Genomic DNA, 25,776 nt, shown 5'->3' with positions numbered 1-25,776 from the left:
AGCAGTTCTTAGATCACTTTAATTTAGCCAAATTTATATGGGACCTGAAATATATGCCGTATGTAATTCCAACTTGAATACACAGAGCTATGGTTATGATTGTCCTGCTGGGATTGTTTTAAGCTTAATTTTTTTGATAACTACTTTCTATTTTTTTTACTATTATGAAATAAATTATCAAGCTGCCTGGAGTTTTTAGCCCCCAATAAATGTTTTTGACGGTTTACTCAACTTCAGTGTAATTTCAGCTGAACAAAAAAATGAGTTTTGCTAGGATGCTCATATTGGTGTTAAGAAATGTCTGAATGTGATTTGTAGATTTTCCTCATAAATGGGTATTAATTAAATTCTTGCAACCTTCTTTTGACCTTTTAGTTACATACTTATAGTTTAATGGCTGTAAAAGTAAGCTGTTACATAACCTCTGTGAAAAGTGAAGTCATTTGGGAGCAGAACAGCAGTTTTTTTGTTTTGAAACTTTTAAAATATCTTATTGCTTACAGTAAACAGGGCAAGGTCTATCAAATCCACTGTAGTATCAATAATACTTGGCACCTAAAAGATTGAGAGAAGCTTGCTTGGTGCCGGAGAAGTAGAAAATCTAGGTGGAAAATGTATCATCTCCTCCATAATTTTTTTTGTTTGACAGTTGTTCTTGCAGAATTTTTCCTCATCTTTTGTATTTCAAGCACCTATTATACTTTAACTTCTTTGGGGAAACTCTCTTCAGATTTCACCAAATATACTTATTGAGCCTTGTCATAATGGCACACTCAGTGTTTCAGTTGCTGCGTTGGCAGTATCTTCAGGTTAGGCAAAAAATTGCTGGGTACCAACAAGTAGAGATTCTTTTTATGTAATTTTGTGGGTAAGATTTGTGCCTGTAGTAGACATCAAGTTTGTTCACTTGTCTCTGAAAAGCAGTTTTGCTGTTATTCAGTTCGGTTGAATTAGTTCATTTAAAGTGAAGTAGTACCTCTGAGAGAACATGTTCAAATGACACTTCTCAGATACTTGGCTGCTTCAGCTGTCTATGCCATTTACCTTTGGAAACATTTTCAATATGCTCCTTCATTTAGATTCAGTGATAGATTTTTCAGATTAAATAAGAATAACTTTTACAGACCTGTACTTTTTTAAATTCAGTGACCCAAACAAGGCTATGAAGTTCTTTGTCAAACCTTAGCCTTTTTATGTTTTCTCTTTTTCAGTATGCCTTTTAAATATCAAATTTGGCTAATGAGTGGCTTTCAGGAATAATCATGTAGCTAACTGAGAAGTGAGACGTTCTTACTGTCAGCAAATGACAAAGAGGAAAAATAATAATTCCTTACATATGTTTCAAAAAGAGAGACGAAGCTTCATGATACTTAAAAGTTAGGCTGCTAGAGCACATCTGAAAAAACGTGTACATGCTCTGCCTGCCTGAATTCTGTGTGTCTGATTATATATTTGTTCATTAAACAATGTATGTATTTGTTCTCTGCAGAAACATGATCAGGGACAAGTTCTGTTGGATGTAGTCTTCAAGCACCTCGATTTGACAGAGAGGGATTACTTTGGTTTACAGTTGGCTGATGAATCTACTGATAACCCTGTAAGTTGACTCCGATTTTGTAGATCATAGTCATGTTCATCACTGCTCTGTACCATTGTGAAGAGAAGTAAATAGAAGCTGTTGCAATATTGTGCCATCTTCTCCAGCTGTGTCATTTGACTGGGTCACGATCGCCTTGTAGTTGTGATAAAACTAAATGTTAATAGTTGGAAATTTGGAGTAAAATGTTGAGATCTGTGCGCATGAAATAATACCATAAAAGGATATTGCTTGTTTTATTGTATCTATTTACTAGACTGCATGATCAATGTCAGCTGGGACAAGAAATAGTAACTCTTTTTAAAAAATCTTTTAAATTAGGACTTTAAAAAAAAAAAAGAAGTGTGTTTAATGTTTTTTTTGTTTGTTTCTAGCCCAGCTACCTCACAGGTCTTTTAATAGTGCTTCATATAGTCCACTCTCTGACAAGAGCTGTCAGCTCATCACCTTAACAGAAAAAGGAAGGGACTCCTTGGAAAATGAGTGTTTGAGTGTTCATGCACTTGAACTGAAGGGAAATTCCATAGGACTGAAACTTTGCAAATCACTTCATAATTCACTGGTAGAAACTAATAGATCCAGCTGTAATGTTCAGTGGCTGTAATAGTTATAGCTGTGCCGCTGAGATCATGATTTTTGAAGAATGCCTCTTGAATGCTCTTTTATAGGTATCAAGTGTTCAATACTTGTTACAAAGAACAACTTAACTATTATTCCATATAATGCAATTCTTTACCTAATTCCCATTATATGCATGTCACAGCGATGGAATCTAAATTATCTCCACCTTGTGTGTCAAAAGTAATTTTTGTTCACAAAATGTGCAGAATGTGATCTATAAAGAAAAGTGATGCTGTAAAGCGTTAGTCATTCGGTAACTGAATTCAGAAGATAGTGCGACTCTCTGCTAAGTGCAGATTTGGTCTACGGTTGTTTTGCTGTCAAGAGTGACTGCTCTAAAGAGAAGAAATACTTTTTTTATCTTACTGAAAGGTCGGGTATTTTCTTTTTACTTACTTTTTCATGTCTTCTATTAATGTAGAAGAAGAAGAAAGAAGTCACCATACAGCCGTAACTTTTCCTCTGCCTGAATAGTGAACTACTTCCATATTTTTCTTCTCTAGATCAAATTATTCTTAATTATATTCTTTCTCTAAATTCTGGTAACATTGGGATTGCTAATATGAATAAAGCTGTACACCACTACTATAGATATTTAACAAAGTTTTCTTTTGTAACTTTGTCGATAATTCTGTTAAGACATTGGCGAGTTCGCCTTGTTTAGTCTTTATTCTAAACTTTGTTTTCAGGCTGAAAAGGCATAGGCATGCTGTAGAAAAGGCTGAATTATTTTTCAACTTTGTTTAAGAAGCATTTAATTGAATATCACTCAATATTACTCAACAGTCGGAAATTTTTAGTATTTCTCATTCTTACTTATCTGGCTTTCCAAAGCTTAGACCTCTAAGCTCTCTTTAGTTTATCTATCCGGAAACATCTGAACACAACCCTGTAATAGAAGGATCTGGTTAAGAGTTAGTCCAAAAGAAGAATGACTTCACAGCTGTTTGATATAAGCAGGTGCTTTAAAGGTTTAGTATTCTTTGACTTCTAAATATTTTGCCTTTTCAGCACATACCCAGTTGCCATGAAAACAATGTGTCACAGCTAAATAGAAATGTTACCAATATTAATCAAGTTAGCTTGAAGAATTTAAGGGTTTGACTAATTTCAGTTTTTGATATCAGTTTACTTTTACACTCTGTTCATTTGGACGAAGAAACCAGATTGGATTGGCAAATATTCTAGTTACTTGTGAAATAAAACAGCAGAATATTACTAAGAAATTGTCAATACGGCAGGAGATAAAGGTGGTGGGGCAAAGGGGATTCTGCTAACTGAATGTGAAACCTCTATCATTGTGCCTAATCATGGATTTCATAAACTGCACGAGCTTTAAATTTTTGTGTAATATTAACGTCACAGTAAAAGTCACTGCAAGAAAGCCTTGGTGCTCTGTACAGCTGGAGTGGTCTTATTTGGCTTGGGCCTTGGGCTGTGGGTGCCTGGAGCAATGCTGAGAAGGGGGTACTGGTGCGTAGTGGGAGTGAGGGTGCAGGGGATACCGTCAATGTGGGTGCTGGAGCACCCTTGGCACGATGGAGTGAGGCAGGGATTGTTGCTGGGGGAGGAGGGGGGACAGAAGTGTCTCTTCGAGGGACTGGGGCACAAAAATCATGGATCCCCAGATCTACCTGCCTCTCAGACTTCCTGGAATGTAACTGGGATAACACGTGTTGCTATAGCAGCACCTTGATTCATGAAGTTCTGCTGCTTTTGCCTAAATCCTGTCAACTTCAGCTCTCCACAATATTAAGTGGTTTAACCCTCTGTAGTTTCACAGAGGGAAAATCACCTTTTGCATTTGGATCCAATGATATCACTTGGCAGCATGGATATTGCCTGTTAAAATATGGTTAAAAAAAGAGTTATGCTTCTGTGGTTTGAGTTATGCTAGTACATAACAAATTTATCTTTACAAGCAGCAGGAAATGTAAATGCAAGCTTTTCTGCTAGGCATTTCAATTCCAGGTTTTCTGGATTAACTGTAATCTCAAACAGTACTTCCCATAGAAAAAAACAAAAGGAGGATTATCAGACCTGTGTGTTATCAGAGATATTGGATCAGAATGTGTTTCTTGAAGATACTCAGGTATCTTTCATGATGTTTTGAAAAATTCTTATATAGAATTCATGTGTATCCTTGCCTGGAGAGTCCTTTCCTAAGCCTTTACATTTAGTCTTAAAAATTTAATTGATCCTGTGTGAGGTGTTGTGGTTTTTTTTTTTTTTTTTTAAGTAGTCACACGCTTTATGCTCTGTCAGACCACCTCTTTAGTTCCTCCTAAGTCATCTACTACAAGAATATAGCACTTGGATGTAGTCATCATTATTTGTTATTCCCAATGAATAACATGACTCAGAACTCACTTCAGATCCATAGTGTGTGTCAGATAGCTTGGGTACCTCTGTGTATTTGCTTCCTCCTCCCTCACCTGGAAAAAATAAAAAGCCCTGAGATAAATGGGAGGTAGTTATATGCCATACAGGGTTAGGTCTCTGTCACTTTGTAGAAACTGTGGCCATATAGCCATTTGCTGAGGCTTGTGGGCTTGTGTTGCAAGGCAGGATGAGGAACTGATCAGTATTTATAACAAAGGTAGACTTAGGAATTAACTGAACTATGTTGGTAAGTGCAGAGTCTGATGGGTTGCTGTTGGGGAGTGGTTTAAACAACTTGTAGGGCTTTCCAGAGAACCATACTTTTCTCCGACATCTGCAGTGTGGATTTTTATAAAGGTCTGGCTGTACTTCCCAACAGCAGTGTTCTCCTGTAGAGACAATCCAGATTGGACACTGCTTGTTAAAACTGTTCTGTAGTCCTTAATCCATTAGGCCGAGTGCTGACCCTCTGGTTTCCAAGATCCCAGTTAGTGATTTACCGGAGATGACGCTCAGGCTGACAAATTGAAGAGAATCTGTGAGCCAGCGGGATCGTTCCCTGCATGTGTCAGACCTACAACATACAGAGTCAAAAGTACTGGAACTAGTTTAAGCAACTTAACTTCTGAGTTGGGTAGGTTAGCCTGCTTATAGCTCTTCCCTGTAACAGTTCGCTCACCTTAGACAGGCAGTTGAAAGAGTGCCTGAAGATTGTTAAACACCATAATTGAGCTCTAACCTCTCTCAGGCTCACATGACTATTATAGAAACAAGTCACAGTTGAATTAGCTCTGTAAGAAACAGATAATCTGGACAACAGATGTTAATCTCGGGGAAAGAAGAACAATAGCAACTATTGATAATGTTGGTGTCTTTCCAGAATCAGTAAGAAGACTTAGTATGCCAGTAAGATGTTTTGGTAAAAGACCAAGTAAAAAGTAATAGAAAAGCAACATTTACTTGATGTATAAGGCTATAAGTTGTACTTTTTGGTTTCTCTGAAGCTGGTGTTATGATTTATCTCTTTCCAGAGGTGGTTGGATCCAAACAAACCTATCAGGAAACAATTAAAAAGTGAGTACATGTATGTATTTGGTCAATTCATATATCATTATTATGCTGTTTTTCCAGGGTACCCTGATTAACTAGAAATAACTTTTCTTGACCGTAGGAGGATCGCCTCACAGCTTGAACTTCAGAGTTAAGTTTTTTGTAAGTGACCCAAACAAGCTCCAAGAAGAATATACAAGGTTAGTGTAGTTAATTTATCAAGAAAACAATTTTCTCAAAGGCTTATGTTTAAGGGGAAAATTATAATTATTTTTTTTAAGGTACAACGTAGATATTTTAAATCATTTTTGTGTAATATGTGCTGGCTTCTAATTTTTGCCTAATAATTACATATATGAACTATGCAGTTGCACCAAATCAATATAACAAAAAGCCTCTGTGAATTAATTTACAAATTTATATGCGAAGTGAAGCAACTACACAAATACTACCAAATAGAACCAGAAAAGGGAAAAATAGAGAAGAGAGGAAAAACTTAATCCCACTATTCACCAATGAGTACAAATTTAATTTTATCCTTACTTGTGTTCTCCTTTGTGATTAAAAAATTCCTGAGCTTTCTGTGTTATTTTTATTTGATTTCCTCCCCCCCTCCCCCCCAGTTTTCTGCTTGGCACTAATAAAATTAATCTGTTTGTATGGTTGTACTCCTAGCTTGAAGCATGTGGGCTTTTTTGAAAGCAGTGTGTTGAAGTCTGTTGAAGAAAATGCTCAGTGTGAATCAAGATAGGAGGCTTGTGAATTGCAAATAGTCCCTGAACAAATGCCTCAAATTTTCAGTATTCTTAATTAGTTCTGGTCCTCTACATAACTGGCATGATTTGACAGATTGGAATTTTGGGATGTCAGCCATTCTGTAAAGGGGTTAGCCCCTTTCAAAAAACAGTATCTAAATTATTAGGGATAGCTTTAGAAACAGAACTACCAAAACTGTGAAAGTTTGAGTCCACATTTGTTTATAATTTCTTTGGATTTGTCACGTTTTAGAGAAAATTTTACACACATCTATGGAGACAGAACTTATTAAAGTAAGTCCCAGGGATCCTGGATCAGGTTTTGTTTTACTGCAATATTTACTTTGAGAAAATTTGACAATTTACTATATCCAAATAATGAAAAATGTGTTACTTGAATTGAAGGACAGTATGTAAAATTGCTAAGGAGATGAAAAAAAACAGTAAGTGTTGATCACCATGAAGTAAACAGTAAAGAGATGAGAACTGTTTCTTTTAAATCTTATGCTGTAAATACAAAGCTACGAATACAGCATCCTTTTAGGTGAGAAATGTATGGTTACTGTATTTAGGTCAGCTCTGCCTTTTTTGCTAATAGGCCTAACTGCCCCTGAGAACTTGCTTGTATTTGGAATTATTATAAAGAGAGGGTGGGGTTTTTGGAGTGAAGGTAGGATGCTGTGTCATAAATATGGTGTCCCTACATGTAATCAGTATTTGCCCCCTAAAAAAGAAAAGAAATAAAGCTCAAGCCTCTGACAATTCCAGTTTAAGCTTAGACTCTTTAAAGATCCTCAGTTTTTATAAATTTCATTAAAACAGAGGAATGAGTCAATGTATGAGGCAGTATGAATACACATCAGGGAAAGGTTCAGTGCAAGCTCATGTCATCTTAGACCTCTGCAAATTCGTGTGAGGGAGGCAGGTTATGAATGCCCCAGGTCAGGAAAGGTCAGCGGGAGCTCACCTTGTGTTGGAGAGTTTAGCTTTAGGAATGTGTCTTGGTAGGAAACGGAGCTTCGTTACTTCTGCTCATGGCAGAAAGACTTGCTTATTAATGTTGACTGCAGTTAGCAAAAACTCGGTCTTACCCTTTTCTAGAGATAGATATGTATATATGGAACATGAAAACATTGAAATGCAATGCTACCTTCATTGTTTTAGCTGAATTTGTTGTGCAGGCTTTTTCAGATCTACATTGCTGAAGCTTCTATTGATTTCCCATTTTGCTCAATATGTGAGGCTTCTGTGTTCAAACTGGGCTCGTTAGCTAACAAGCGATTAACTTCACTGTTTGCTGAAAACACTGACAGAAAATGAACTCTGCTTGATGCTCCTTAATCATGAGGTCCCTTAAGTACCATGGAATCTTTCTAGTAAAGCATTCCACCAAAAAAAGTAAAATAAAATGAAGGTGCAGCTGCACATGGTTTAGTCCTACATTTTTTTCAGCCGTAAATGTTAACAGGAAAAACAGGAAAAATTGATTTCTTCAGTGTATTTGTGAAGAGATGCTCAAGCTCAGCACATGAAGCATATCCTTTTAATATATGTTTCACTTGTCTTTTATTGCTCTTTTTAACAGGTAAAGAAATCTTGCTTTGTCTGTCTCTCTTGATTTCAATATGCATTTTAAGGTAGAAAACAAAAAAAAGTATTTTGAGGTCTCTGAGCCTGGCTAATGACTCAGTTTTAACTTCTTGAGGTTAATAGCTTAAACTAAGCTTCTTGCCATTCTGGTCAGTTAAAGAACCTCTAGATGGTTTTGTAGGACTGAGCGCATGGGCTAACATCTTTCCTTGTCAGTGGGCAAGTGTTCTCCCTCTCTTTCAAACATGGAATGTTTTACCTTTCCACTATATTTAGCTTGTAAATTGTTAGATTTCTATGTGTATATTTCTAAATGTTTGTGGAAGTCTTTAAAGTGGTAGTCAATCCACTACTAATCCACTACTTCAACCTGGATGTTAGGTTCAGACAGTGGTGAACTACATCATCAGTCTGAAGACTACATAATTATGAGAAGTCATATTATGTTTAATAAAGTGATATATTTTGTTTTTAATTACTTAATGCAAGTTAATATTGGGAAATATTTAATAGTTGGTTTCAGTCAAACTTGAACTCGGTGTTTTTGATAAGTAATTTTGATGAGTGTTTATAATGAGTGGGTATGCCTGACTCCATACTTTCAAATCAGAACTACAAGAAGGGAACAGGATGATTTTAATAATAATAATAACAATGTAGGATGTCCCAAAACAGAATAAATTTGTAAGAAAGCAGGAATGACGTTTAAATATTCCACTTGGCGAAACTTGTTTTTTAACAAAAATGTATGAGACCCTAAATTCTACAGCCGGTTCTATGCTCGGTTATAAGGGGCTCTTGCTGGAAGTTTAATCTTGTGCTAACATCCTGCCATCTCATTAAATCTTGTTACCCCACTTCAATCTTTGTGCCAGTGGAGGTTTAGCAGGTGTGATTTGCTGCTTGATATAAACATTTATACTTGTTTGAAATTGTCTAAAACCTTTGAGTGAAATATGAAGGAACCAAATGGAATGAACAAAAGATTAACTCTGAGGTGTTAACAAAATATTTGGGTTTTGCTGGAGAAACAAAGTAACTTAGAGGGAAATCTGTTTGCAGTTTCAGGTTTGTTGGGGTTTTAAGTCATAGTGTTTCTGCTGCCACTGTTTGGTGGAATAGTTCTTGTTTTGAAGTGTTCATCAGTTCCTTTTGCTGTTCTCATCTCCTTCCTGACTTGGAAAGAGTGTGCATGGGAAGACTAGATGAGTTTCTAAAACAAGCTTTTCTTACATATAATTAAAGAAAACTTCAGAAGTTCAAGAGAAGTCAGTTGGAAAGCGTTTCACATATTAGAATCCACAACTTATATATAAGAATGTAACTCTAAAACACTAAGAGTAATTATTTTAATTTAATTGAAAAGAAAGTAATATCAAATACTTAATGAGAATACATTTTATCTACCTGGAGTACAAATCATGAAGGCACCTCCATACACAGATGCAAACTTCAACTTTTAATTGCCATATTGAATAGTTCTGTTGTTCACACTCATGCATCATGAAGGCACTTCTTTTTCCTTCTTTTAAACTTTAAGTTCAAGATAAATACTGGAAAATAAAGCAGGTAGAATGTGAAATCTGCAGCCTTTTAGTAAAATTTAATGTATAACTTCATAGCCTGTACCTAGTTTAGTTTACAAAGCTGTATTATTATTTTACTAATTACAGTTTAATTTCTTTTCCATAGGAGTTTAAGAAATAGCATGCAAAAAGTAAAGTTTTAGTCTTGCACTAACTGAAAGCAAAATGCATTAAATTGATGAAAAATGGTTAAATAATTTCAGGTTTAATTATAATGGGTTGTTTTGTTTTGTTTTTTTAATAAGGTACCAGTATTTTTTGCAAATTAAACAGGACATTCTTACTGGAAGGTAAGACTTGTTTTTTGTGTTAACTTTTTAACAAAGTTGGATTTAATGTTTAATGGTGCGGTATTTTACCTGCAAAAATAAATATATATTTGAAATAAATTACTATTTTTGGAAGTAGACGTGTTTATAATAATCTGTCCAATTTGTTCATAGGCTATAAAAGATTAGGCTTTTCAAAATAACCAATTTTCATATGAAATATGTTATTTTATTTGTTTCTCATTTTAATAACAAAACAGATTGCCCTGTCCTTATAATACCGCTGCTCTTCTGGCTTCCTACGCTGTTCAGTGTAAGTATAATTAGTATTCATGTATGTGCTAGTACTGAAATACATAAAAAGTGGTATTGAATAGCTACTAAAGAATGTAGTTTGTATAGTATTATATTGTGATATTTGTGGATATGATGCTACTTTTCTCATGATTAATGAAATCCGGCAGGTTTGTTGGGTTTTCTTCCTCAGTATGTTTTGCTGAATTGGATACAGAAAAAATACTGGTAACATGCTCTGCTTTCCTTCTTTAAACCCGTGCAGTTAAAAAAACCCCAAACAAGCCTCTTGTATTTCCATGTATTCTGAACTGTGGGGTTGGGTTTTTTCTTGAGAACGATACTGAACCATTTTTAGACACTTGAGTATTTTTAACATATCATGCACTGACCCTCCACATAGGTGTAGAAAAGGGGATTCTGGTCGTATTTGGCCAAAAAGTTCAATAACTTTGTCAATTTTAAGCCATCCAGTGAGTAGGTAAGTCTTGAAGGCTGATATTTAGTCCTCTTCCTCTCTCCCCATTTTCCTTCATAAACTTATATTGTTCAGTGAAAGGAAAAAAAAAACAAACCCCAAAACACCGACCCACACAAAAAAACCCCACAACAACCAACCAAGAGACTGTTCAGCACTTAGTTCTTGAAATCTGTGATTGTCAGAAATTCAGTTTTATAAGCAATCCTGATATATCCTTCTGTATTCATGTGTTTTTTCTGCTATTAAAGATACTTTCACCTACATTTAGTACTATGTATACCCTGTCCATACCAGAGAAATAGTGTCCATGTTAATCTTTTCAGGGGAAAAAAGTATAGTAATGTTAATATAATATTTCATCCACGGTTTTGAAAAGTGGTCACCTTTTTCCAGATCACTCAATAGAGCAATTTCTTTTAAACAGAACTCCCAAACTCCAGCTACCTGGAATTAGATCTGTACTGCAAGTGCTGTCATGCCTTAGGGATTTGCCTTTGAAGAGATGAAGTATTTGATAATGAAGCAGGCACTAAAAAAAGTTTATAACATTTTAAGCTTTCAAGAATATAATATGTTTATTTTTCAAATATTGTGTAAGTGGTGGGTATACACAGTGTCTTGTTGTTACGTTATATATGGGATCCCACTGCCCTTAAGTTCTTCAGCCTGCAGACCTCTGTCTAATGATTTTCTGTGCATGCCTATTACTAAACTCTCTTTGGGTTTAGCTCTTGGGATTTTTCTTACCTAAATATAAGTAAATAGCAGACACAGATGTCAGGCAGTACTGTATTCTCTGTAGTGGATTTTAGCAAGGCATGCACTCTGTTACGAAACCCGGTCCTGCTTTCTGATTTTCAAATTATTTAAAATAGGATGTGTTTCTTGTGGTGCAATGCCCCAGACTTCTTTCCTACCTTCCCTTGCTTATCCTTCTGCTCCACAAGTGCCTTCATTTGTCTTGTCAGTTCTTCCATGCCCCACAAAAGTGTCAGTAGGCCTGCTCAAGACCCATGTCATGCTGTGTTGCTGTGAACTTTCCAGTTTTCATGTTACGTTACCTATCCGTCACTGTAGATCTGTTAACATGGACCGAAGATATTTAAAGCTGAATTTTTTAAAATTATAGTTAAAGCTTCAAAGCCTGTATTTTTAGCAAATGTTGTTGTTTGTATGTTTCTTATTCTGACAATAAATGTAATTTTAATTTTAATTCTTATAATTTTAAGGTGTTCGAAGTTGTGTAAATGCATTTTTCTAATAATTTCAAGTAAAGTAGTTTCAATGTAGGTGTATGTATGCGTACTTTTTTCCATACATACACTTGAATGTGCAAAAAAATATTTTTCTAATGCTTCTGAATATGTCTTGGTACAGAATGAGTTGGTGGTTTTTGCAGATCTGAATGAAGAAATAGCAGTTGTAGTGTTAAAAATACATATATTGTGTAATCACATGAAAGCAAGCAAAGGTAAAGTAAAAAGAAAAGATCAAATACCTTGAAATATATTATTTAGTGCTAGCCATCATGACAGCATCTATGAATTAATTTGTGTATTAAAAATTAAACACTTCATAAACTTCGTTCTTATGTACCTACTCAAAGCTCTCTTGAAATGATCTCCATGGTATTTACTGAGAATGTGACTGTTTATTCAAAAGGGAAAAGGGGAGTTCAAATGTTTTCTCTATTTTTGTTTGCTGTAGATCATAAAGTATGTGGGAGCAGACTCTTATGAACTGGGGGCATTGCACAATGCCAAGTACATCAGTGATAAACAATAACCTCTCTTTTTAATATTTTAGCCGAGCTGGGAGACTACAACCATTCAGAAAACTTGCCAGGCTACCTCTCAGACTATTCTTTCATCCCTAGCCAGCCTCAAGACTTTGAAAAAGAAATAGCAAAATTACATCAGCAGCACATGTAAGGATTTACAGCAGAAGATATTGACTGACTTTGTCAAATCCTGACTGCTGGTGCTGTGCTATTACATAAAAAATGAGTATTTTGTCTTAAAGGTTTCTGGGTTTTTTTGGTTGTTTCTTTTAAGAGTACCTTTAATGTGATTTTTGTAGATTGTATAATAAGTACCATTGATATTCTGCACAGATAAAATATCTATTACAGAATGACAGGGAAAATAAGTGAAAAAATGAACGTTAAAAGTACACTGAAAACAGTATTTGTGTGTATTACGTAGGACATTAACTTCACAGGGTATAATTTCTTGAAGAGTTTTCAGTTTTTGAGAATGCTCTGTGCATAAAGGCTTTGTTTTCATGGTGCTCTCACCAGTAAATGAGTTACTTTAGAAGTAACAAAGTCCTTTTCTTCAATATCTGCTCTTTTCTGTGTGCAAGTCTGTGACCTTTTACTAAAGAGGAAAAGGCGATGAAGCAATGGAAAATATTTTTTTTCAGTGTGTACCATTGTGGTACTTCTTCAGTGATGGTTCCCTGGTATTTTAGAACTTAAGTGCTTTTTGTTACAGTTAAATTTAACAAAACGTAAGCTATGTTTACAAAACATTTGCTTGACTGGGGGTGCTGTTGCCTTTAGAAACCACTCAATGTTGTGTTACTTTTCAGTCAATGCTAAAGTAAATTGATGGTAGTTAAAACTTTAAGGGTGAGCCTTGGAGGGAAATTGCATATGGGACTGCAAAAGTAACTTCCAGATTCTAGATCTCCGCAGACATTTAAATGATACAATGCATTAGAAATAAAACACGTGCTTTTGCAAGCTGTGTTGCGGAGTCTTGTCAAATCCTTGCCTATGTGGAAGCACAAGTTGGTTGGTTTTTTTTTGTTAAAATGTTTGGGTTACAGTCTTTATGGTGAGAAAGGAAATGTAGATTTCAGGGTGGGGGTAGAAGTAGTAAAACAAATGCAGATTTTCTGTTGTATCTCACTAAAAGCCTGATGTGGGGGGTTATGTTAGAATGTTTCTGATTTAGCTTCTTTCTTTCAGAGGGTTGTCTCCTGCAGAAGCAGAGTTCAGTTATCTCAATACAGCACGTACTTTAGAACTTTATGGAGTTGAATTGCACTATGCAAGGGTAAGTTTGGATGAACTAGTATTGTAATGTAAAAGTGGATTTCTCTGAGGTTTATGCGAAGATAAATATTTATTTTTAGTGAGCTTTCCTGGCTGCTGCTTACAAGCGAAAAAACCGAAAATGATATCATATTAGGTGCCTACCTGTGGTTATCGAAATCGGTAAACAACTGTTTCACTCTAATGAGGGTATTTCTTTGCTTAAATTTGGTCTTAGTTATACGTGTGTTGTTAAGGTTTAGCCTTGTTGGTCTGAATGCCAGTCCAGTTGGCTACTGGTTAATAAGAAAAATTTACTTGTTGAGTGTGCGTGTGCTTTTTAAGGATCTGTCCGCTTTGAAAAATATTTAATTTGGTTTCAGTTAGAACCAAATTATAAATTATTATCATTATATAATATGAACTGTTAACATAAGGTTGAGCGTACTATAATTTGATAGTGTCAGTTTTATTTGGTAAAGCAAATAAAGTTTTGACTCAAAAGATAGTAACCTGTCAGTACAGTGCTACCATTTCTGCACAGCCTCTGAATATAATTAGTAACTTAAGACACAGCTGTTTTTTAAATATTCTTGTCCTACTCCCTAAGGTTAGGGAAACTTGCAGTAGAATTTGAAATGTACCTATTTCACTGCTCTCTGTATCCTGCTGTTGTTCCCTACATATTGAGAGATGCATAGCAGTGTTTGATTAGAGCGCAAAGATATTTCGAGAAAAATGTGCTATTTAAATATGCTTACAATATTGTTTGTCTTAGAATCTCTCCTCTCTGTATTCTGAGATTGCAGTTTCCTTTCAGGTAGGAATTTGTTGCTGGTTGTTTTCAGTGTAGCAAAAGTCAAGCCAGTCTCTTAGTACTGTTATTCATAATAAAGTGCTAGAATGCTCTACACTGTATTTCTTCGAAGCTCGTGGAAGACAGAAGATCTAACTTAAGAAATTGAAATTCTGCAGTAGCTTATAAAGAACTCAGAGCAAACATTTGGGGTTGTCCTAAATAGGGATGAATAATTTATTTCTTACTTGCCCTATTAAAACACATTTCCTTCCATGTTAATTGAGATATGTTTTACTATTGTGTTTGTGTATGTGGAGAGAGAGATGAGAATGAATATACATGAGGTTTCAAAGGCATTTATATTGTTCTTCAAGTATTTTTCTCTTGTTTTAAAGGATCAGAGTAACAATGAAATAACGATTGGAGTGATGTCGGGTGGAATACTAATTTTTAAGAACAGAGTACGAATTAACACCTTTCAGTGGTAAGGACAGCTGTTTAAGCTAATGTTTTTGTTTTGTATTTCAAAACATATTTTTACCAGTACCAGTGTCACACATTTTAAAAAAGACTGAAATTTAGTTGAGGCATATCAAGTTGAAATTACTTATCTCATGCTGTGATACAGGTAATTTTATGATGAGGTTTTGTCCTATTCTGCATGCTGTGCTGTTAAATGATTGTGGTGCAAACTATAATGAATTTTAATACATTTTTATCTTCAGGAGTTTATAAGCATACTTTGTTTAACTGTATAGCCAGGGCCAGTGTTATGGTCTATCTCACAGTCTTTAAAGAGAACACTGAACTTAAAAATGCTAACCTGGAGAGCGAGTGGTCTTACCTGTTTTGTTACATGTAATTTAATTGCACTGTTTGTTAAATTTAATGTAGGTATGGCACTTGAGGATCACTGAGGTGGAGCGTTTGGGATATTGTCATCTTTTCATCCACAGATAACTGTTTTCATTATAAGGATAAAAAAAAAGGCATTTATTTCAGAGAACGCTGTCATTTATTTCTCCTTTTAACTAAAATAGTTTTTAAAGCTGTTCAGTAAACATGGAGTTATTGTCATTAAATATTTTACTCTAGTTATCAGTCGTCTTGGGATCCTGTTCTTATTTATTCATATAAGAAAGGGAAAAATCTAAGAAATCCTGTTCTGCACTGTAACTTCTATAGTGCTTTATAGAAGTGCCTACAGAAGTTACATCACCTTCCTCAATGCTTTCTTTAGTTCCCTCAGAAGTAAGTTTCCCTTGGTTTCCTTTGCCTTCTTGGAATCCACTTTGATAGCCTTCCTTATTATACATGTTGTTGAGTATGCTATAACACCACTCTGAGTGGGCAAAGTCAGCCATATAAAATTATTGTAATAGTCACTACTGTACCAGGCACAAAAGCTGTTCAGTTTTGCATTGTCATTTGCTACTAGTTTTGCGTTTTCATTTGCTACTGATTTGTGTGCTTGGGCAATGCAGCACTGGGCTTTTCTATAGTTTTTGGCTGGTCTGTCATCTTCATATAAACAGATTAAATTGATTACCACACTTGGAACTGGAAAATCTTTTCTCCGCATTCAAATTAATACGGGCAGTTGAAATACTTGGGGTGTTTTTGTTGTTTTCTGTTATCACAGGGTAAGATCCATGGCCTATAATCAGTGACGTGTTTTCACTTAACTTCCCTTGCAGAGATTCAAGATATTAATCATGGTCTTGATGTTTCTTGCAACCCAATGAATTTCTGAGACATTCTGCATTTCTGTACTAAGCTCAATCTCAAGTTTTGTTGTAGTATGTTACATATTCTGTGGTTTGTTGTGTTGAGAAACAGTGTGAATGATCAAATTTCAGTAGATTTTTGGAAAGAGAGGTAAAAAAAAAACAAAGCTGTGGTGTAAGGGTTATCCACAGTCAGATACAACTGCACACGGTAAACATTTTGCCTGTAAGCATTCCAGGAAAAGTAAGCCTGAGGCAATTGCGGAGCTTGTAAATTTTCAGTCTCCGTGGTTAGTTAAGTAAATTTTCAGTCTCCGTGGTTAGTTAAGTAAATTAAAATTGGATCTTGCAATGATAAGTCTGGAACTACTACTGTACTAGTCAGACCTGCGTTTGTAATAGTTACATGTTCAAAGAAACGTATCCTTCATCTGGTAAGAGTGTTGAAGTGTTAGAGCCATTTCTGGGTTAAAGCTGCTTTATAAATGCAATGCTGTAATAATCAGGAAGGTTTTAATTCAGGCTGCTTTTACTGCTGGGTGGTTTGGTTTTTTTTGAAAACAGTAATAATAGAAATAGGTTTTATAAAACACACTGGTAAATTACTGAGTACGTACAGTGTAAGTCATAATTAAGCTACATGTCCCTACTGGAAACCAGAGGTTTCTGTGAGCTCTGCTTCATATTGTTTGCATGCCAGGGATGCTGATCTAAATTCTTAGTGTGGTTTTTGTGTGTGTGTAATTACCTAAACAGTTCATCTTTGTATTCAACCATATCAGCTGACATCAGGGATATTAATTTCTTCCTGTGAAGACTATGGTACCATCATAATTGGTCTTTACATTACAAAAAAAAAAAAAAACCAACACCACAAACCCAACAAAAACCAAACCCAAACCACCACCCTCCCCTCACATACACCACCACCATCTGTCCCTGCCCCCCACCATTTTGTCCCATTATAGGCTTTTGCTATGAGAAAGGATCTGAAATGTCAGTTCTCACAATATACCTCAATAGTAGACCTATTACCTTTTTTTTTATCCGTAGTCCTGCAGCTGCTCCAGTGACACCAGTCCTGATACTTATTCTCCTTGCCCCTACTTATTCTTGCCCCTGTGTAACTGGAGTTGTGTAATGTCTTCCTCTGGTGCTTTATGGCTACAGTGAATGTTTAGATATCCTTTTTTCAGTACTCCTGAGCTGAGTTTTGAGACAAGTTGAGAGGATAGACATGCAGGTTTAACTGTATTGCTCAGAGAAGAATTAAGTGAAATGCTTTTGCCCTCCCTCTCTTAATTTAATATTATATCTAAATTGCATATTGCAATCCTTATGATCATGGGGCAAAATGCAACAGGAGGGAGATAGGCAGCCTTCTTTGTTTTGCCTCATTCCTGCCTTTTTATCCAGTTTGTCCTAACTTGGACTTCCTATATTGTGAGTATTTCCCCTTCTCCCCAAACTGTGCTACGAGAGACAAACCTGGGAATGCAGGGAGTAGATCTCGCCCTTGAAGACCAAAGGAGAAGAGCACAGAGTAACCTCAGCCTTTCCTTTGTTACTAGATCACCTGCTCAGCAGTGGAGACACTTTCCTTTGCCTCTCTTTTGCAGTCGGTGTTCCCCTGGAACTCTCCATTGCCTTGCGTATCCATTGCCGGTTGCAACTGCAGTTGTGTATTGGCTTTCCTACTTTTATCCCTGAACACCTAGGTAGTACTCCTGCGTTCCTCCTTGGTCATCTGATCCCGATTCCACATCCTGTATGCTTCCTTTTTGTCTTTGAGCTCAGTCAGGAGTTCCAAGTTCATCCAAGCTGTCCTCCTCCCATGCTTGTACATCAGGATTGTTCTGGATTAAGATTTCCTTTAAGATAGGCCACCTCTCCTCAGTTCCTGTGCTTGAAAAAGCAGCTTCCAAGGGATTTTGCCTACCAGAGCTCTGAGCAAGCCAAAGTTTCTTCTCTTGAACTCCAGGGTTTAGTCTGCTGCACCCATTCTTACTTCCCCCAGGGTCTTTTCACCATCTCACAGCTGCAGGAGCCAGGTTTGCCTTTGATGAATAAATTTGGACAATCCTTTCTTGTTTGTAAGTTGTGCTACCAAGAGCATCTTCCATAGCTGAAAGGTCCAGAACCTGTGTGAAAGAAGTCTTGGTCAAGAAATTTGCTGGATTGCTTGTTTCCTGCCTTATCACCCTCCCAGCAAGGACTGGGGTGTAAAGTCCTTAGTGAGAACCAGGGCTTGATATCGTGAGTCTCCTTCCACGTGTTTGAGTAGAGTCTTCACTTCAGACTAGGACTTTTCAATATCTCCTCATTTAAAGAGATAAATCTTATGCTTTAGGATGTCTAAGATAATTGGAGACTGGAAAGTCATACTGGGAGAATGTTATTGATGCTGGCCTGTTCTTACGCTTTTCCTTGGATACGCACCATTGCCAACAGTCAGTGAAAGGAAACATAGGCAGGCATGCCTTTTGCTTTGGCTGAGTATGGATATTCTTATTTAATGACTAGCAGGGTATGAACAGCGCATATGAATTCTCTGCTGTATTTTTCGAAAACAGCTGAGATTCAGCTTTGCTGAGTCATTTCTTTGTACTTGAATGGTGACTCTTATGGGTTACATTAGATCTTATTGTTATAGTTTTGAGTCTGTTCCAAATGGTTTCAGGCTTAAAAGGCATCTGACCTCACTCTGCCTAAATTATGGGGTCAGATTAAAAAACTGTGTATAACTTTCATCTTTACCATTCTTCTTGAGCCTGTAAATCACCAAAGGCAGTAAGCTCTTCAGCAGAAGAAGGAAGAAAAAAGGTAAAAGGTAGTAGAATGTTTTTATAAAAGGAATAATTTGGATTTATTTTCAGGCTTTCTGTAGGCATGCAAAGCAAATCTGGTATGTTGTAGACTGTGTGCAGTTCAGTTTTTGGAAAAGGTATATATTAAAATGTTTTTTAATTACCCTGTACCCCAAAGTTTTAGAAAATTAATCAAAACATACTTTTGGTTAACTTCTGCCTAAATAGTCTAATAAAACTTCTTTTGGTTTTTTTTCTGCAGTAAGACTGCTATAATCACTAATGTCTATCCCATCCAGCAAATTTAGGACCCATCCCTAATTATTCTTAAGCAATTGTTTGTCACGGGAAATGCTAAGGAAATTGCTGTGTTGCCAGTGGAATAATTTGATTTCAGTAGATAAGTTGCAGCCTCCTTTTTAGTTTCTAATCCTTGAGAAACTAACTTCAGTAGCAACTATTTGTTAAGAATTGAGAAAAAACCCAAAGGGATAAAGTAGAATTGCAGCTTTCATTTTTGAAATATTTTTAACTAATGGCAAAGCTAGGAAAGAAAAAAAGAAATGGGAAAAGATTTAAAATAAGAATAATTTAAAGGCTAATATTCACAGACTCCCATTACGTTATTGGACGTAGAAACTCTCTCAACAAATTAAGACATCTAAATTAGGTTCCTGCTCTGAAATAATCCCCTGGAGAAAAATGTCTCCATTTGATTTAGTTAAGAAGATAGTTTCTATATATAGATATCCAACTTAGGTGTCTGTTAGTGTTTTGCTTCTCATACTTCCTAGTCTAGAGGGTTTTTTATTCAACGAGGTGATTAATAAGCAGCTACTAATTCCAGTCACAGTTGAGATCCCGATGTATTCTTCATGAACAAGTTTATCTCAAACTGTAGCACTATTTTCCCTGACATGTTTGTTTTGAATTGTTTATTTTTTCTTTCTTTTGTACCTTCATCAAGCCAATATAATAACTTGAAGTACAGGGACCATCAGAGATGACAGTTCAGATTAGTGAGGGTGCCCTGTAAAAACCTGCTGTGTAAAAGGTTGATTGTAACCCCCGAGGAGCTTGCTGTGTAATTTCCTGCAAGTTAACTCTGTGATCTAGGTTCTCTTTTGCTTTGAGTTTCATGACAGTTGTCAGCAAAATCTCCTTTGAATGAGTGTTTGAATTTAGTGTTCTATAGTTTGCAGTATCATATCAGTTATTCCTTTCCAAAGTCACAGAAGTTACTGTGTTTTTTCTTGTTAAAATTGTAACCTTGCTTTTATTCTTGACTGAAATAATACACCTGTATATTTAATAAAGGATGTGTACTATCCTATTATTGCATTTCTTTGAAAAAGTATATATTTAGATTGTGATAGAAATATGGCCTGTCTTTTCCCGTTTAGCATAATCAGCATTACAGTGGCCATCCAAAATTGTCTGGAATTACCATCAGCATCTCGTATGTTTGTCTTGCAGGTTATCTATAAAAAGATCTGTAGGCTGATTCCCCCCATGTGTGATATTTTAAGTGGGTTTTCGTGCTCCTAGTGTGATTTTTTGTTTTATTTTGTTTTTTAACTTTAGAAATACCAAGATCACAAGTCCTTATCTCCATGCTTATATCTTGTCTGAGCTATTTTACTAAAACTAATTCTGGTTATGTTTAAAGACGTGTAAGAACATAAAGAATGTCTTTCAGGAATGAGGTGAAGTTCAAAGTATTTTTTCCATATTCTAAGGGATAATGAAAGCAGTCTCAAAAGAGAACATCTGGTCGGAATGACCTGGGGATAGAATAGCTCTTTGGACTTGGGAACTGGGAAGAGATACTTAAACTAGCAACTGCCTTGGGTTTAGGATAGAACAAGTGAATTTGATAACTTAAATATATGGCTCATAAATTTCAAATTATACAAGCTATTTTATATAATATTTGATATCTTATTGTAATAGAAATTTCATGGAAATGAAATTAAATCTGTTTTCTCTAGAAAGTATGTTTTCAGTAGGTGTATTTAAGCCTTTAACAGTGATTCAGTGTACTAAGTAATTAAATATTGTGATTTTATTTTTCATTTAGGTTGAAGATTGTAAAAATTTCTTTTAAGTGCAAACAGTTTTTTATTCAACTTAGAAAAGAATTGGTGAGTACTGTCTTAAAATTTATCTCGAAAAATGAGAGCAATGAAATTTCTCCATACTGCACATCTGCATTATACTGACTGATGTTATGTTGCTTCTTGGCTTTATCTGCATGAAACGTCCAGTTTCACCAGCATTCTGGCTATTTTAGTTCTCAAATGGGCCATTAATGCTTTATAAGACTTTTTTTGTTTGGTTTGCCTTACATCTTAGATACATTTAGTTTTACTTTTGTGTGCGGGAAATGTAACATGCTTGTAGAAGATGAATGTTGAAAAGGCTGAAAGTAAATCAATATTAAATTTAAACTTCAGAAGAAACCAAATTAAAATTTAAAGGTAATACGTATTGCTGCTTCAATTGTATATGTGCCTGTAAGTAAATGTTTGATTAAAACATCCTGATTTGCATTATTCAGATTTAGTAATACAAGTTGCCTTTATAATATTTAAACAGAAGAGATAAGAATGTCTTTGCAGTTTTAAATTACATATGGTAATTTTTTATGCCTACTTCTATGTTTGTTGGAGAAAAAGTTGAAGCTTTCTGTGAAGAATGTGTATGTTTCACTCCTTGTGGATGACTGTGCATTTAATGCAGCAAGAAATGGATTGTTCCATGCCTCCAAGAGATTATAGAGTCTAAACCCATCACATACACATCACTTGGGAAAGATGGAGGAATTAATTAAAAATATGACTAATTAACTCACCAGATTAGTTAAAAGGTTTTGTGCAGTTCTTGCAGCTGGAAGGATTTGAAGACCTGAAGTGCAGAGTTACTGACTAGATAAAAAAAGATGGATTCCAGGCAGAAACGCATCCTGAGTACCATAGGACTATTCCAGATTTAGAGACAATACGGTTAAACAAGGAAAATACAAAGAAGAAACACCTGTGTGTCAGATCAGGCCAATGGCTGGTGACTAGTACTAGTACCGACAGCAGGAGTCACACTATATCTTAAAAGCACATCCTTTAATATGAGGCCCAGGAGTTCAGTCTTCACAGATGGAACTACCTGACCACAGGCAGACACTTGGTGTATTACTTGATGGGAGAAGTGTAACCCGTGTGCGTGAGTAGCGCTCAGTTCAGAATTGGGGTAACGTGAGTTAGAGGCTTTTGGAGGAATTATGTGTAGAAAGAAATGAACTTTGGCTGTTACATGAAATAAATGGGAGTATCCGTCAATGTGAGCAGAAAAATGGTAATGACACAAAGGTAGGGTGAATTATTTCATTGTGGTGAGACAGGTATTTCTTAATACCCTGCAGGAGCTATAGGCTAGTTGTCAAAGGCAAACTGATCTCTGACAGCCCAGGGGTCAAATTTCATCTTGATACCAGCGTGTGTAACTTCCGTTACAGTTGCAGGAAGGTTGTATTTAGATCTAAGGTGAGAATTTGGGTTTTTATTTGGAATTGAGAAACGATGAACTGCAGTTGTTTTCTAAATCAGAACTTGAGGACAAGGCTGTAGTAGCAGAGTTCAGGACCTTGAAGATTGAGATACCTGGATATAAAATTAGATTGGGTACTGTGTTTTCTCTATTTTCTGCAGGGGAAAAAAAATCTGCATGTAATTGGAGGTAATATAAAGGCAGCTTTCTCATCTTGTTTTTTCGGTTGCCTTTTGATATTATTACTTGCACCTGAATGTAGTACATGTAACTAATGTAATTTCTTTTCGGAGACATCTTATCCAAGCCAACAAATTAAGAAGCTTCGTACTGTTTTTCTATAAACTCTCTGTATCAGATGAAAACTGATGGCAAGAACTTAAATTTCATCCATTCCAAGTCATGAATATCTTAAGATCAAAGCTCAAATTTGGCTTCCAAAGAAGGCATACTTAAACTAATTTTTCAATCAAAGCTAATATTAAAATTGTTATTTCCGGAGTTACTTTCCCTGAGTAGACTTGTAGAATAAGATTGATCTCACCTATATTCTGCTTCAGTTAAGTTAAAAGAAGATACTTTCTGTTTCATGATAAGCTAACTAAAGTAATCGTTATACTTCCTCTGTAGTAGTCAGACACATGCAAAGGGTGAAACATCTTGCATGAGTTGGAAGATTGCTAAGTTGCTCTCTGGTGGTGTACGCTTACTTTTGCTTTCACTCCCATTAACAATAAAGGGAGCCTAAAAGGCTCTTTTTAAGCAGCAGAAACTAGGTGAAATGACTCGGTGATTGCACATTTGGTATGTAAAATATCTCTGGTCTAGTGCTTTAAGTGTATATTTAAAAGCACTGACTTATGATATGGCAGTGAAAATACATTCATGGTATGCTGATGATGCATTTCAAAGTTGTGTGTAAATACATAACAAATCGTACAGCTGAGTAACCATATTTATTCTGATGCAAAGCTGAGATGCTACGGTATATTAAATTAGTGGACTTGGAAGAGGAATTTTCCAGTGTTGTTTTATTTTTCTAACAGGGCTACATATGCTTTTAAGTAGTACTAAACAGATATTTTTCAGATACTGCTAATGTGTGTTGAACTTTTAATTGCAACTGTCCTCAAAAGTGCAAGTGCCTTATCTTTTAATCACCTATTAAATTTATTCCTTGACTTGGCATTGCTTAAAGAATTATTTGCCTACTTCTAATAGATTATATCTGTGTTTAAATAAATCACTTAAAGGAAGTCAGATGAAGCAGTTTAATGTCAAAGTCATTTTCCACTGGTAGCATAACATAATCTTGAATGGAAGCTGGTTGAGTATTCTGACAATTATATGCCGGAGCATGCATCCACTGGTGGAGTAAATTTTCTTTCCATTGTTTCTTTATGATTTTGTGGGGGGGAAAAGTGTCATATATACGACTTCTTCATCCGGCATTAGAAGCCCCCCTGAGCTGTAACTTCAATGGCAGTGTTTTCACCACATTTTTATTTATTCTTCCTGTTCCATACGCTGCTTCCTTTACATGCTTTGAAGCTGTTTGAGAAGAATTCAGTAGTTTCATTTTTCTAGATGTTTCCCTAAGCTTCTGTTTTTAGTTAGTTGCACCCTTGGCTGTTGTAATGTCAAGTCAGCATCAAACTCTTAATGCTATCCAGCATACTTTAGTGGTCTTGATTCTTTGACAGCCAAATAAGCCTTTCAACATGTTCTTTTGCACTTTCAGAGCCCAGATGTCCACTGAAAAATTACTTGAGTCGGTAACAAAGCAATATGATAGGTTTTGTCCATGACCAAGACCTGGTTTCAGTGAGTGGCCAAACTTTTTCTTTTAATTATAGATTATGTATCTGAAGCTTGTGCTTTCAATTTTTTCTTCTTACTGACTTTTAGGAAGAACTTGGGCTAGAATCACAAGGTGGTATATGGGCTTATCTGCCCACATACATTCTGGACCTTAAGTAACACTGGCATGCATTAGATGCCTGGTTGATTATTGCCTAATCCTATCGAAGTTTCTGCCATTGATTTTCGTGTGAGGGGCAGATGGTGGTGGTACAATCTGTGTTGCATTTAAGCCTCCACAGGACTTCTGTCCACTATTTGTGGAGTATCTTGGGTCTCTGGAGTATCTGCTGCTTATAAAGGGCAAGTCTTTGTCTCTCTGAGATGGGGGTAGGGAATTTTTCCTTTGTTCTGGGATTTTTCTTTGTTTAGGCAAAGTGAACAAGACCCACTAGAGAATTTTTTTTTTTCAACCCAGTTTCTTTCCTGAGCAGTTGAGAGATCTGCTCTGAAGTCCCTGTTTCAAATCAGGCAAAGGCAGGTTTGAATTAATGTCCCCACCCAAGGTGAATGTTAAAGGGCTGAGCTGTTTAGTGTGAGAGGGGTACCAATATCCATTCTTCTTTGTCCTTTTCTTAAAGGAATGACAAACATGATGTAGACTTTACTTTGCCTTATCCCTCCAGTGTTTCTTCTTGGATTCTACAGGTATCCTGCCACATGGTGTACATCCGTAATGTTATGATTTCAATTAACTTATGGTAGTGTTTGGCTTACCTGTAGTTTCATGCTTGGGCCCTGAGCCCCATCACCAGTATTGCATTCCAGCTGCTTTGCTCTCCTTCCCCTCTGTAGCCAGCAGACTGTTTTCCTCTCTCTAATATGAACCATGGACACAGTTAGTAATTTCAGAGCAGAATCCAACTGTGCCTCACTGAGGTCATCTTCTAACTCTGTCTCAACAGACTTAAAACCCTGAAATACCTGTATGTCATTGTCATACCATAGAGCATTCAGCATCTTCCTGGAGCCTTGTGCAATAAAACCATTCTCACAGGCTGCAGTATAACTGTCCTGTTACTTTATGTGCTTTCGGCTGAAATACCATCGACATTATAAATGTTGCCTTGGGTTCTTACACTGAGCCCACATGGATTCAAGCCTACTAGTTTCAGGGAAAACAGGCAATTTTATTCTAAATCTAGCTACCAGACAGCAGTAGAACTAGGGCTTGCACCCCCACAATAATCAGCAAAGATTAATTTCAAGTGCCCAATTTAACATTTACATATTAGAGAACCTGAAAGAATAGATAGGGGAAGAATGGGTGCACCTAGGGGCCAATATCTTGTACTCTACTTTAAAGATTGAATCCTAGCTGTAATTGAGATGAAGTGTAGGGTTGAGAATCCGTTCTCTCTGCACTGCAATGAAA

The 25,776-nt window shown here is 36.1% G+C and overlaps 1 protein-coding gene across 5 annotated transcripts in view; it reads left to right on the top strand.

The window, feature by feature from the left end:
- PTPN4 (protein tyrosine phosphatase non-receptor type 4) overlaps positions 1 to 25,776 on the top strand; it is a 175,964-nt gene that overhangs the window by 47,004 nt on the left and 103,184 nt on the right. For all 5 annotated transcript variants that reach the window (XM_064451253.1, XM_064451254.1, XM_064451252.1 and 2 more), the window contains 9 exons: positions 1,490 to 1,597; positions 5,632 to 5,674; positions 5,772 to 5,850; positions 9,827 to 9,871; positions 10,111 to 10,163; positions 12,432 to 12,552; positions 13,600 to 13,687; positions 14,860 to 14,948; positions 21,079 to 21,142. In XM_064451253.1, the coding sequence (XP_064307323.1) occupies positions 1,490 to 1,597; positions 5,632 to 5,674; positions 5,772 to 5,850; positions 9,827 to 9,871; positions 10,111 to 10,163; positions 12,432 to 12,552; positions 13,600 to 13,687; positions 14,860 to 14,948; positions 21,079 to 21,142 (690 nt within the window). The remainder of the gene's footprint in view (positions 1 to 1,489; positions 1,598 to 5,631; positions 5,675 to 5,771; positions 5,851 to 9,826; positions 9,872 to 10,110; positions 10,164 to 12,431; positions 12,553 to 13,599; positions 13,688 to 14,859; positions 14,949 to 21,078; positions 21,143 to 25,776) is intronic.

Source organism: Phalacrocorax carbo, chromosome 5, assembly GCF_963921805.1.
Source record: "Phalacrocorax carbo chromosome 5, bPhaCar2.1, whole genome shotgun sequence".
In the NCBI taxonomy this organism is placed as follows: domain Eukaryota; kingdom Metazoa; phylum Chordata; class Aves; order Suliformes; family Phalacrocoracidae; genus Phalacrocorax; species Phalacrocorax carbo.
The sequence above is the reverse complement of the archived record's forward strand: the minus strand, read 5'-3'. Positions and strand labels throughout refer to the sequence as shown.